General features: G+C 38.1%; 1 protein-coding gene across 7 annotated transcripts in view; it reads right to left on the reverse strand.

Annotated features, from left to right (window-relative positions):
* The window catches only part of KIAA1328, a 399,175-nt gene extending 385,212 nt beyond the window's left edge, over positions 1-13,963 (reverse strand). For 4 of the 7 annotated variants that reach the window (XM_028838138.2, XM_028838137.2, XM_001106820.5 and 1 more), the window contains exons 1-3: positions 13,894-13,963; positions 9,040-9,075; positions 8,026-8,168 (exon numbers count right to left, since the gene is read on the reverse strand). In XM_028838138.2, the coding sequence (XP_028693971.2) occupies positions 8,026-8,033 (8 nt within the window). In that variant the 5' untranslated portion in view covers positions 8,034-8,168; positions 9,040-9,075; positions 13,894-13,963. Of the gene's footprint in view, positions 1-8,025; positions 8,169-9,039; positions 9,076-11,712 lie in introns of all 7 variants that reach the window. The other 3 variants (XM_077974822.1, XM_015121740.3, XM_077974823.1) reach the window with 2 other exon arrangements.
* Positions 13,964-14,023: the final 60 nt, after the last annotated feature.

Raw genomic sequence — 14,023 nt, forward strand, 5'->3', positions numbered from 1 at the left:
CAAGAAAGAAAAAGTTTCAAGAACAGTGTGGGTTCAACAGTGCTAATGATCAAAAAAGACAGATAGACTGGGGGAAGAAGGCAATGGATTTGGCAATGGAAGAAGTTGCCGATAACCCATGAAAAGGCATTTCATTAGTGATGCGCTGAGTAAAAGAACAAAAGAGAAATCTTTGTACCTGGGCAAAAAAAAATTAGCGGCATTGTGTTTACAACAGCAAAAATCTGAAAACACAAATGTCTATTAACTAGAGAATAGTAAAACTGTGGCTGGCATATTGATACAATAAAATTCTAGAGGTACCAGTAGTTATGCTACTAACTTTCCCCCTCAAAACTACCCTTCCATCCTCTGCTTTGAGATGCTAAGGCTAAGACTCTGGAAACACCATTTCTCCTTTGCCACCTGGTGCTCTCTTGAACCCTGCCAACACAAAGAACTAGATGAAGACTAGGAAGAAAGAAGGAAGGATATTTCCTTCCTGTTACTGACAGTGTCACCCCTGAGTTCCTTACCCTGGCAAGTACTGCTGATTCCAGCTTGCAATTTTTTCCAGCCCTTACAAAACCAGCCTTTATCAGGCCTCCTCAGGAATGACAGAACCAGCCTTTATCAGGCCTCCTCAGGAATGTCAGTACCAGCCAGGTTAGTGTCCCATCACCAGAGGTCCAAGCTGCAGCTTTAAGGGGCCCCTCCTCTAAGCTTTTAAGTTTCAATAATTCCAACTTATTCTGCCCTCTCATCCAGTTCTGGAGATTGTGGTTGTTTCTTACAGTTACTACTTTCATGATACCTTAATGTTCCCTTTTTGCCTTTTTGGTTCTCTAGCACTATTCAGTAATTTTTTCTTTTAAATATTCTAAGTTAAAATAACTGACTAAACCCTGAGATATCAGTGAAAAGAAATGAAATATAACTACATACAACATAAAGAAATCTCACATAACATTGGAAGAGCCATAGAGGGAATAAAAAAAAAACAAGAAATCTCATAAACATAATATGAAATAAAAAAGCAAATCACACAATACAAATGGATATGAGCTCATTTATATAAAGTTCCAAATATATATGAAATTAAACACTGTTTCAAAAAAACTGTATTTACACTATAGGACAGGGCTTGGTAAAGCATGGCTGCAAGCCCAATCTGGCCCACTGCCTGTTTTTGTAAACAAAGGTTTATTAAAACATAGCCATGCTCATTCATTTGCATATTGCTCATGGCTCTTTTAATGCTACTGTGGCAGAGTTGAGTTGTTGAGACAAATATTATGGCCTGCAAAAGCTAAAGTATTTACTATCTGTCCAATATACAGAAAAAGTCTGCCAACCCCTGATATAGAAAAACAAAAGAATTATAAACATAAAGTTCAGGATAGGAATTACCAAAGAAGAAAACATGATAAGGAAAGGCCACATATCTACAGTCACTTGACTTAGAACAACGGCATCATTGCAATTCAGAGGAGAAAAAGAATCCTCTTCCCAATAGATGGTGTTGGGCCAATACTGACAGTCTATTGACCCAATACTGGCAGTCTATGGGCCCAACACCATCTATTGGGAAGATTTTTTTCTCCTCTGAATTGCAATGACTGTGACCCTTACTTTACACTACACATGCATATTACTTCCTGATGAACAGTAGGCTTAACTGTGAAAAATAAAGCAATATGGCCACAAAAGAGAGGAACTTGCTGCAGAGTATAATCAGCTAACAGCCTCCAGTTGCCAAACCTTCGGGATCCACTGCAGTGTTCATGCCAATGCCAATGACTGGGAACAGTAGAGACACTAGAACTGAGCTATTTCTGATCCAAACGGCATCCTCAAAAGTCAGTACTTGCTCTGGGGTTCCTCACTAGCAAAATGGACACTATCTCAGATTGCACGGCAATCTGAAGTCTGAGGTTCTTCCTAGTCAATCTTCCTTCTTTTCCTCTCCTGTCACAGGTGCCAGACTGTAGTGAAATCTGAGAACTCCCCTTTTCTATTCCTGCTCATTCTACTCTTTATGCTTTATAGGCTTTTCCTTCATTAAATCTCTTCCATTTCTAATTCCACCTTGTGGTCCGCTTCCCAGAAGACTTGAACTGACCTAATTACCACTGTGAAATCCTAATGAATTAAGGATACTGAACATCAGTACCAACAAAGACTACATGCAGAAAAAAAACACAAGATGGCCGGGCGTGGTGGCTCACGCCTGTAATCCCAGCACTTTGGGAGGCCGAGGTGGGTGGATCATGAGGTCAGGAGTTCAAGACCAGCCTGGTCAACATGGTGAAACCCTGTCTCTATTTATACAAAAATCAGCTGGGCATGGTGGTGCATTCCTGTAACCCCAGCTAGTTGGGAAGCTGAGGCATGAGAATTGCTTGAATCAGAACCCGGGAGGCAGAGATTGCAGTGAGCCAAGATCGCACCACTGAACCTAGGCTACAGAGAGAGAATCTGTCAAAAAAAAAAAAAAAAAATCTCAAGACATGCTCTTCAGTGAAAAAAAGGAAAAAAAAAGCACATCACCATTTCTAGTCTTAAGAAAAAGCATACACAGACACACATACCCCCTATGTAGGACATCCTCTTCTAGCCCAGATGGAGTAACAGGAACCAGATTTACCCTAGTTTCAGAAAACAAAACAAAAACCTGACAAAAGACAGGAAACAATAGTTTTCATTGGAGAGCAAGCAACACAGAATTATGATCACTAGAACTGCAGAGCCAAACAAGCTGAGCCCTACAACTGTCCCAGCTAACTGCTGTGGAGAGTTTTCAGGGCTAAGGTAGGTAAACTCAGACAGAGCCCAGCAATCTCCCTGAGTTGAAAAGGTACAGCTGGGAGTCCAGGAAAGCCAAGGTTTCTAGCGCTTGCAGGGCAAAATAATGGCAAGGATAGAGCTGTATAGGAGAGCCCCAGAGATCTGCATAATCCCTTCGCGTCAGCTACTGAGCACTGACCAGCACACGTATGTGAGAAAACTACTCATGCCAGGGAAAAAGTTGAAAATGAACAGTGGAAACAATGTCTGTAGCCAATACAGCATAGGAGAACAGTCTGTTCCCACCAACCAGAGTGGAAAACCTTGTAATTTAAGGTGCATCAGGAAGAGTATTCAAAAGGGTATGCCCTACAATGGGTAAAATTACCCCTATACTAAAAGCTGCTCTGGCACCACCTTTAAAAGCTCAAAACCAAGCTTGGAAAGAATCAAATTACTTTCAAATAACTTATCACTGTCTCAGAACCCAAAAAGGCAAAATGCACACTGTCGTGTGACATCTAATTAAAACCAAGCAAGCAGGCAAAGCAGCAGAAAAATACAGCCTATAATTAGGAGAAAAATTGCTCAATTGAAACCTACCCACAAATGACTTGGATAATAGAACTCATAGTCAAGAATATTGAAACAATTATTATAACTGTGTTCTGTATGTTCAAGAACCTAGAAGAAAGCATGTCAAGTGCGACATGGAAGATGTAAATAAAAATAAGAGACCAAAACTGAACTTCTAGAGATAAAACTACATTGTTTCATATGAAAAATACACTGGATGAGATTAGTGGCAGGTTAGACATTGCAGAAGGTTAATGAATTTGAAGACACAGCAACAGCAATACAAACTATCCAAGGATAAAAAGAAAAAAATTTAATGAAAAAAATATGAACAGAGGATCAGAGAGCTGAGAGGGTAACTTCAAAAGGCCTAGTATTTTTTTTTTTTTTTTTTTTTTTTTTTTTGAGACGGAGTCTCGCTCTGTAGCCCAGGCTGGAGTGCAGTGGCCGGATCTCAGCTCACTGCAAGCTCCGCCTCCCGGGTTCACGCCATTCTCCGGCCTCAGCCTCCCGAGTAGCTGGGACTACAGGCGCCCGCCACCTCGCCCGGCTAGTTTTTTTGTATTTCTTAGTAGAGACGGGGTTTCACCGTGTTAGCCAGGATGGTCTCGATCTCCTGACCTCGTGATCCGCCCATCTCGGCCTCCCAAAGTGCTGGGATTACAGGCTTGAGCCACCGCGCCCGGCCCAAAAGGCCTAGTATTTTGTAACTAAGGTCACTAGAAAGAGAGGGAAGCACAAAAATATCTGGAGAAACAATGGCTGAAACACTTCCCAATTTGCTGAAAACTATAAACCCACAGTTCCAAAAAGCTCAACAAACCTCAAACAAAACAGATACTTAAAAAACTACTCCAAGTTAGGTTGGGCATGATGGCTCATGCCTGTAATCCCAGCACTTTGGGAGGCCGAGGCGGGCGGATAACGAAGTCAGGAGTTCAAGACTAGCCTGACCAACATGGTGAAACCCCATCTCTACTAAAAATACAAAAATTAGCCGGGTGTGGTGGTGCGCGCCTATAATCCCAGCTACTCAGGAGGCTGAGGTAGGAGAATCGCTTGAACCTGGGAAGCAGAGGTTGCCATGAACCAAGATCGTGCCACTCCACTCTAGCCTGGGCAACAGAGCAACACTCTGTCTCAAAAAAAAAAAAAAAAAAAAAAAAATTACTCCAGTGTATACTATAACCAAATTGCTCAAAACCAGTGATAAGAAGAAAATCTTAAAAGCAGCCAAATTTAAACACATACACACACAAAAATAAATAGGAATAAAAATGACAGCCAACTTCTCAAAAACAATACAAGCCAGGCAACAGTGCAACATCTTTAAAGCACTAAATGAATAAAACTATCAACTCAGAATTTTATAACCAGTAAAAATATCTTTTGAAAAGAAAAGAGAAATAAAGACTTTTCAGGCATACATGAGCTAAAAAAAATTCTTTCCTAGTATACCTGAACCAATGTTAAAGGAAGTCTTTTAGGAAATCTGGATACATGCAAAAAAATGAAATCACGAGATTTCTAATTGTAACTACACGAATAGATTTAAAAGACTTCTGGTGCATTTGTAAAATTTCTTTAAAAGGCAATTAAAATAAAATGTATCCAAAATGGAATAAAGGTATCCAATAAGAATATGTAAACTATCTCTATTCACAGACAACTTCATCTTACATAGAGAAAATGGTAAGAAATTCACAAAAGAACTATTGGATTAGAAATAGTTTGATAAAGTTGCAGGATACAAGATCAATTCACAAATCAACTGAATTTCTATATACTAGCAATAAACAATCCAACAGTGAAATTCAGAAACAACTGTGTTTCTAATAACATCAAAAAGTATAAAACATTTGCTGACTCTATAATGCCTATGGAAACAGAGGGACCCAAAATAGCCAAAACAATCTTGAAAAAGAAGTTGGAGGACTTATACTTCCTAATTCCAAAAATAAAAATATAAATCAATGGAAGAGAATACAGAGAGTCCAGAAATAAACCCTTGCACTTATGGTCAACAGATATTTGACAAGGGTGCTGAGAAATGCAAAGGGGAAAGGACAGTTTTTTTTAACAAATGCTGGGACAACTGGATAGCTATATGCAAAGGAATAAAGTTAAGCTACCACTTCACACCATATATAAAAATTAACTCAAAATGGACTGAGAACTAAATACAGGAGTTAAACCTTTAAAACTCTTAGAAAAAAATGTAGGCACAAATATTTGTGACCTTGGATTAGGCAACAATTTCTCAGATATGACACCGAAGCAAAGGAGACAAAACACTAGCTAAATTGAACTTCATCAAAATTTTAAACTTCTATGCTTCAAAGAACACCAATAAAAAAGTGAAAAGGCAATGCATAGAATAAGAAAAAATACTAGCACATAATGTATCTGATAAGGGACTTGTAGACGGAATTTAGAAAGAACTCATAATTTAACAGAGCAAAGACAAGTAACCCAGTTAAAAAAGGATATGACTAGATATTTGTCTGAAGAAGATATACAAATAGCCAAGAAGCACATAAAAACATGCTCATCATCATTTAGTCACTAGGGAAATGCAAATCAAAATCACACTGAAATACCACTTCACACCCACCAGGATGGCCATCCTCAAAAAACACGGACATAAATGTTGGCAAGAATGTGAAGAAATCTGAATCCTCATACAGTGCTAGTCAAATGTAACATGGTGTAACCACTTTAAAAAAGTTTGGAATTTTGTCAAAAGGTTAAACATAAAATTACATGACACAGCAATTCATTTATAGGTATATACACACAAGAGAACTGAAAATATATGTCTACACAAAAACTTGTATATGCATGTTCATGGCAGAATTATTCATAATAGCTAAAAAGTTGAACATGTCCATTGACTGATAAATTGATAAACAAAATGTATATTCAGACATAAAAAGGAATAAAGTAATGATACAGCATAGATGAACCTTGAAATCATTACGCTAAATCAAAGAAGCCAGTCACAAAAGGCAACATATTATGTGATTTCCTTTTATATGCAACATCAATAACAAGCAAATCTATAGAGACTGAAAGCAGATTAGTGTTTGCCAGGGGCTGAAATGACTAGGTAATGAGGAGTGCCTGCTAATTGGTATGGTGGTTCTTCCTAGAGTGATAAAAATGTTTTGAAAATAGACTGTGGTGATGGAGCCACAACTCTGTGAATATAAACACACACAAAATCAGAATAATAAATTGTACACTTAAAAGGGTGAATTTTATACGCAAATTACATCTCAATTTGAAAAAAAAAGACAGTTAACTATTTAAAGCAAAAGTAATACATATTTTGGGGTCTGTGCATACAAGTAAAATGTATGACAACAATATCAGAAAAGTCAGGAGGGGAGAAATAAAGTACAATGTTGAAAGGTCCTTAAACTATAGGTGATGTGGGAAAGTATCACTTGATAATGGGCTATGATAAATTAAAGATGTATACTATAATCTCTAAAGAAGCCACTGAAATAATTCAATCCAAAGTTATAGCCAATAGGACAAAAATATGAACTTAATCTAAAAGAAGGCTATTGTTCAATGTAAAACAAATCAATCATTATGTGAAAAAACATTTTTAACTTTTTTTGATAAAAACTTGCAAATTCAACTATTCACACCCCAGTGTGAAGTGATTACACTGGTACAAGTAACATAAAGTAGGCCTTTTGATTCAATCACAGTAAAATCCTGTAGTAATAAAAGACACACTGGAAATATCTTTGAGAACATAATTCACAGACTAAAAAAAGTTTTCTATAAAAGGTCTGATAGCAAATGTTTTTAGCTTGTTGGCATGCAGTCTCTGTAGCAACTCTGCCATTGTAACACAAAAGCAGCCATAGACAATTATGTAAAATAATGAGCACAGTTGTATTCCAAAAAAACAGTTATTTATAAAACAGGCAGGAGAAGGATTTGGTCCACAGGTTATAGATTCCAGAACATTCATATACAAGTTTTGTGTAGACATCCTAGTGAGTGTGAAGTGGTACTGAATAACTCTGGTTGCAGACAGTAAACATAACAAAAATTAAAGTAAAATAAACTGGTCAGATAGGACATGTGCCAAAGGAATGCACCGATACTATTAATATGCCCAGTCATTGATTTGTCCCTCATCTTTACAAGGGACAAATCAATAATGTGGCATAGCAATAGTAAGAAAGATAAAGATATCATAAAGACTCAAAAGTAATAATCTTTATGATACTGTTTTCTAACTGAGGGAAATAATAAGGGCTAATTTTCTTTAATAATGTATCTTTCTTATGTAAAAGGGTTCATCCATCAAATAAATTCACAAGAATAAAAATCAAAAAGATGCCTAATTAAAAAAGCAATTCTTGTCAGTTTGATTTACTAATGCCACACAGATCAGAAGCTAGTTCTTTTGAGACAAATCAAGATAATACATCATCATGGCTAACGCTTAAAGCAAGTCGTATGTTTTGGAGCAAAATCCTTGAGTAATCTAGATAATTTAGGCTCAAACCTGGCATCACCAAAGGATCCTGGAATCCCCTGTATCTTTTAAGAATGTTTGTTTATCACCTAGTATACTTCCAAAGGTTCTTCTACCCTTTTTGGTCAGCACTCATAAAGACTGAAGAACAAGGAAAACAAAGACTAAAAAATACTAACCTGTTCATCTACTGAATCTCCTGTGCCTTTTAAGGACTCCATAGAGATTGAAGCATCAGTCGCCCTGGAAGTCTTAAGTTTAACATCAGCTTTTGGACTTGTCAGCTTGTGTCTTGATCTGACATTTCCTTCAGTAGAAATGCCTAAGGATTTCCATTAAACAAGATTTCAAAATTATATCTTATTATCTTAAACCCTCCCCCATCACCTGCTTCCTTGGAATCCTCTACTTTAAGGGAACTGATGGAAGAAACTCTCTTTATACTTTATAAACTTAATTTTAAAGCTCTTAATATATAAATCATAAAAAGAATATGTTTTAAAGGAATACACTAAAGATTCAATTGAAATTTGTTTTTATTTTTATTTTTTTAAAGAGACAGGGTCTTCCTATGTTTATCCAGGCTGGACTCGAATTCCTGGGCTCAAGCAATCCTCCCACCTCAGCCTTTGGAGTAGCTGGAACTACAGGATCAAGCAACCATGTCCAGCTTAACTGAAATATTTGCAAAGGGTACTGTTAATGTTCATAAGTCACATTAAAACCAAGAAATTACAATATGCTAAATATACGTTAACTTAGGGGAAATCTTTTCACCCTATATAATGAGGGTGCCTTCAATAGTTGCTTTACTACCATCTAGTTACAACCATTAAACTCAAAGTGTCTCTTACATATACCCTGTATCAAGCAGCGGTCATACTTTTCTTTGAAATATTAAATTTGGCTATCATTTGTAAAAGAAAAAATAAGAAAAGAATCTTTTGCCCCTTACCACACGAACTGTTCTACAAGTTCGTTAAAAGCTGATTGGGCCAGCCAATCCCAAAGATAAGCCAGTATTTCAAACCTTAATAAGGTTATGCCAAATATTCAAAAAACAAATTTTAGGTTTTGATGTACTGCTCTGCATCCAGTTAGTTATACCTGCAACACTGTTCTAACAGCTTTATTTTCTTCTAACATTTAAGGACCAAAGTAAGTTTCCCAAATTTTAACATAGAAAATCATACCTGGAACGTACACTACTGATTGTTCTTCATCAGAAACTATGCAGGAGAACATGAAGGAAAATACAATAATATTATCCAGCATCCAAATGCCATTTCTGTTCTGTATAACTCTTATAATTCATAGTTTCTTTTGACCTGGGAATTTATAACTAACTTTTAAAAACAAAATTAGAAAGCAAAGTAATTGAATTAAAAACAAAGTTAGAAAGCAAAGTAATTGAATTAAATGTAACAAAATTAATATTCTCTAAAAGTTCACTTTTACATATTTACAACTACACGTCTTATAAAAATCTTGGAAGGTCTTGTTCCATGAAACTTTTATCCACTCTCAAGTGGGTTACCCTGCAATATATACTCTAATATTAGGTTCCTTTCCTTTCCCTTTCCTTTTGTAAACAAAAACTTAAGTGCTCCAGTTTGGTCATATTGGGGAACTGACAATTCTGAAGAGTAAATAATTTCAAGATGGTTTTTAGCTTTGAAGAAAAAACGCTGAGGGCAAGTCAATCATGCAAACACAAAGACATTATTTAATCTTCTATGGTGCATTCATAAAATATCCCAAGAAGCCCTACTATTTAAAAAGTAGAAGAAATTTAAGACAGAAAGAACTAGTGTGAGTTTCGAAAGGAGAAATTTAGACAGGCTATGATTATAACACACCATTTTCAACTGTCACCTTGATCCAACTCAACTTTTCCTCTCCCAGAATTATTGCAATAAGCTCCTAACTGCTCTCTGTCACTTCTGGGCATGTTCTCTTAATAGCCTATTTTTTCCCACAGTGGTTAGAATGATCATTTTAATACTTATGTCATTTCTAATTTAGATTAAAAGCCAAAGTATTAACAACAGCCTACCATGCTCAAGATCTGATCCCTATAACTTGTTACATCTCTGATCTCACACTCCCTACTACTATTCCTCTCACTCATTCCTGGCTTTCTTACAATTGTTAACGAGCTATGCAAGCTCCTACCTTATAGCTTCTGCATGTATGATTTATTCTACCCAGGAAGCTCTTTCCCCAAATATCTTCATGGCTCACTTTAGGACTTAATGTCACATGTCATGTCATGTCACCTTCTGATTGAAGCTTTCACTTCCTAACCATATAGGTACCTGAAATTACAAAACTCTCTCTTCCCACAACCTACCTACCTCCCCTACTGTCTCTTTCCTGCTTTATTTTTTCTCCACAGCACCAATAATCATTGAACATATATTTTCCTTATCCATGACCTGATCTCATTTCACTAAAATGTAAGCACCAAGAAGGTGATGATTTATGTTTTATTTTGTTCAGTGTTGTACCCTCAAACACAAAAGAATGTCTGGCTCCATCTATGAAAGAATAAAATTAGTATTTATTTAATTTTATGAGGCATTGTCCAACAACCTTCAATGTTATTTTTCTCTGATTCAAAATATGCAAACAAAACTTTTTTTTTTTTTTGAGACGGAGTCTCGCTGTGTTGCTCAGGCTGGAGTGCAGCGGTGCGATATCAGCTCACTGCAACCTCCACCTCCCAGGTTCAAGCAATTCTCTGCCTCAGCCTCCCAAGCAGCTGGAATTACAGGCACCTGCCACCACGCCCAGCTAATTTTTTTGTAGTTTTAGTAGAGATGTGAGTTTCATCACGTTGGCCAGACTGGTCTTGAACTCCTGACCTCGTGATCCACCTGCCTTGGCCTCCCAAAGCGTTGGCATTACAGGTGTGAGCCACTGCAACCGGCCAACAAAATCTTTTACTTTCAGCTACATCCATGCCAAACTTCTTTTCGAATATATAAAACTCTAAATAGATGACTTCAATTTTTTTAAATAAGGATATCTGAAATTGCCTCTATCCTTTCTAATAATTTGTAATGTATTTTCATCTCATTATATTAAGAACTCAAATATTTACCTCCTTCAAATGTAGAATTTCCCAACAAATGTATATTTTATGGGGAAGTCAAACAGACACATTATATACCAAATGTAGAGTGGGCCTACTAGTGGATCATTTCTAGATTATTTATAATACCTAAAACAATGTACATGCTATACAAATAGTTAAATTGTATAGTTTAATTTGGGTTTTGTTGTTGTTGTTGTGTTATTTCTTTTTTTTTCTTAAATATTTTCCATCCACATTTGAATGAATCAGCAGATACAGAGGGCTAACTGTAATTAGAAACCCAGGCAGAAGTGGTAGAGAGGAAGATGTACCTCTATCCCAGACCTCCAGGATTTGAAGGAAATAAGCTCAGTACTGCCCATTCTACTCTAATCTGCTGAGTTTTACCAGCAATACATGTATATGTAATTACTTTCAACCACAGAGACTTTCTGGGCTAATATATTATTTTTACCACAACATAAAATCTTTGTTTTCATTTGAAAACTCAACAGTAGAGATTATATTGTTATGTTTTGACCAAGTAACTTGCAGTTCGTATTTTTTAATATCAAGTCCCTGATATTGTTAATGGTAATACACTTGAGTGCATTTAAGCAGTCAAATTTAGGTACTGCTGAAACATTAACTCATTCTGACATTACTAGGAACTGTAACAAAGGTCAAAGCCAACTTAAACTGAAGGAGCATATTTTGCTGGAAGATTTAACCCATAAAATGACAACCCCACACACTCATTGTTTACACATGAGGTACTAAAACATACCTTGTGCAAAACAGCACTGCTGAATCATACTGTGCAGGAGACGCATAACTCACAAGAACAACAGTTTAAAAAAAAGCGGGGGGCATTCAGTCACAGATGATCTGTCCTCTCATGATGGAAACATCAAGGACTAAGAAATCTCTCCATCACATTTCTCTAATTATTTACGTGAAGTATTGAAAATCTTTCTTCAATAGTGTGAAAAGAATACCAGATTATAGGTACATACTTTTTGGTCTTTTTCTATTGAAAATTCTACTATAAAGGCTCTAGGGTGGTCTGGGAAATAATCAATATGACAAAGGGATCAAGATCCAAAGACATGTAGCTAAATCAAATGGTTAATAACTATCATTATGCTTTTCAGCAAATACTCAGTAACAAATTTACATTTGACATTGCTTACAGTGACATTCTCTATGGAGATTTAAAATGAAAATATCTGAGGCTCGATGTTAACTGGTCATTATGTGGAATAGGCTGGGGGAAAAGGTGACACTAGTAACCTTGCAATTCCTTTCATACATCTGAATTAGATCTTATAGGATATAATCACCACCATTTTTCCCCTGTACAATTTCAATTCCTCACTATCAATGAGAAGGCAAATATTTTACATTAAATGTTGGGAGTCAGAATACAGGACATAAGGCAGTATATATGACTTCTACATAAAACAGGGAGTGATATAACTACATGAGTAAGTGAAAGTACTGGGTGCGAAGACCAAGAGCATAAGTTCAGTCCATATATCTATTAATTAACTTATTCAGTCCCACTGCAATAGCTTGTTCCCTTCAACCACTGATTCTGTATTTGAACAATACCATAGGATGCTATAAGCTAATAATCTTCAAGTAGCTCCTCCATCACAAAATCCTGTCAATGCAGAAGCAGCGTTTCTTGAGAAAAGACTTATCCCAATTTCCTAACTTCCTAATTCGGCCAAGTTGTCCACAGTGCACATATTCTCTTCTGATAGGTAAAGGAAAAAATGTTTAATTTGCACACCGCACGAGTATGCTCTTATCCACAGTGTATGTACATGATTTCATTTCCTTTTCACCAACCTATCAGAGACACATGGTAATTATGTCTAGTAAGTGCAAACACTAAACACGAGCAGCACAGAATACAAACATATCCCTCTCTCTACACATGACACTAATCCTAGTAACTCAACAGAGGAGTTGATAACACAGTTTTGGAAGTTTTACCGGGAGCTAAGAAGAATGCCCAAAGAGTGATTCTGCCAAAGGTGACAGCAACGCCTCAAATAAAGCCATCACCAATCCTAACCAACAGAAAAAGAGCTGCCTCTGCAAGCGCTCAGTAACACTGACTGCCCTCCCTCTCTCAAGTAACCCCTCTAAGGAACGTGAAGTAAATTATCAGGACCAAAGCTCAAGCGATTAAGAGTCTACCTACTCCAGGGAAAGAAACTCCTGTCACACAAACATCTCATCACTGCTGCTGAACTGGTAATACTACCACTGGACTAAAAAGTTCCACTGCTTCTCCACCTCACAACGATCCAAGAACTTCAATGACTGCCAGTGACCCACACTCTACACGTAAGTCAGCAATACTTGCAGGCACAATGATTCCCATCTTACGCAGTAACCAGCACCACCAGACCACATCCCAGTAACCAAGCTCCAAACCTCTCCTAAAACCCCAGTATTAAAATACATCATCACTGGAGGGCCTTTGAAGTCCGACAAGGTCCTGACTTGTTCCTACCAACGCAGACTAAGGACAATCCTAAATCAAAACAAAAAGGCTCCCTGTCCAGCCAACACCCACTCCTCCCTTAACCTCGAGCTCGTTTCGCAGAGTCAGCGTGGGGGCACTCTGAGAGGGTGGGCAGAGGGACCTCGGAGGGCCCTCCCAGCTCCAGGCTGAGCCTGGACTCTAGGCTATCTTTCTTGAGCTCACCGCTAGTGAGGGCTGGGAAGCATCTGCGCCGTGTCCCCGCACCTGGAGACAGTACCAGTCTCTCGGCCACCTAACACCCAAGCAAGGGGAAAGCCCAGCACCTAGACTGAGGCCAAGCAGCACGTCCTCGTCCCCGGGGTTAGTTCGGAGCTTCTCCTCCGCTCTCAGACTGCCACGCGACGGCTCGCCCCTCGCCGCCCCGTGGAGGGCGCCGGCGCCCCCTGTCAGGCGGGCAAAGGATACAGTCCCGGCTCCAGAACGCCGCGGCACCGGGGCGGGAGGGGCCCGCCACGTCCGCCATCTTGAAACAACCGCCACTCGGGGCGTCGCGCCGGGGCCGCCACGCCTCGGCCTGCAGGCTCGGTCCCGATTG

Source organism: Macaca mulatta, chromosome 18, assembly GCF_049350105.2.
Source record: "Macaca mulatta isolate MMU2019108-1 chromosome 18, T2T-MMU8v2.0, whole genome shotgun sequence".
In the NCBI taxonomy this organism is placed as follows: Eukaryota; Metazoa; Chordata; class Mammalia; order Primates; family Cercopithecidae; genus Macaca; species Macaca mulatta.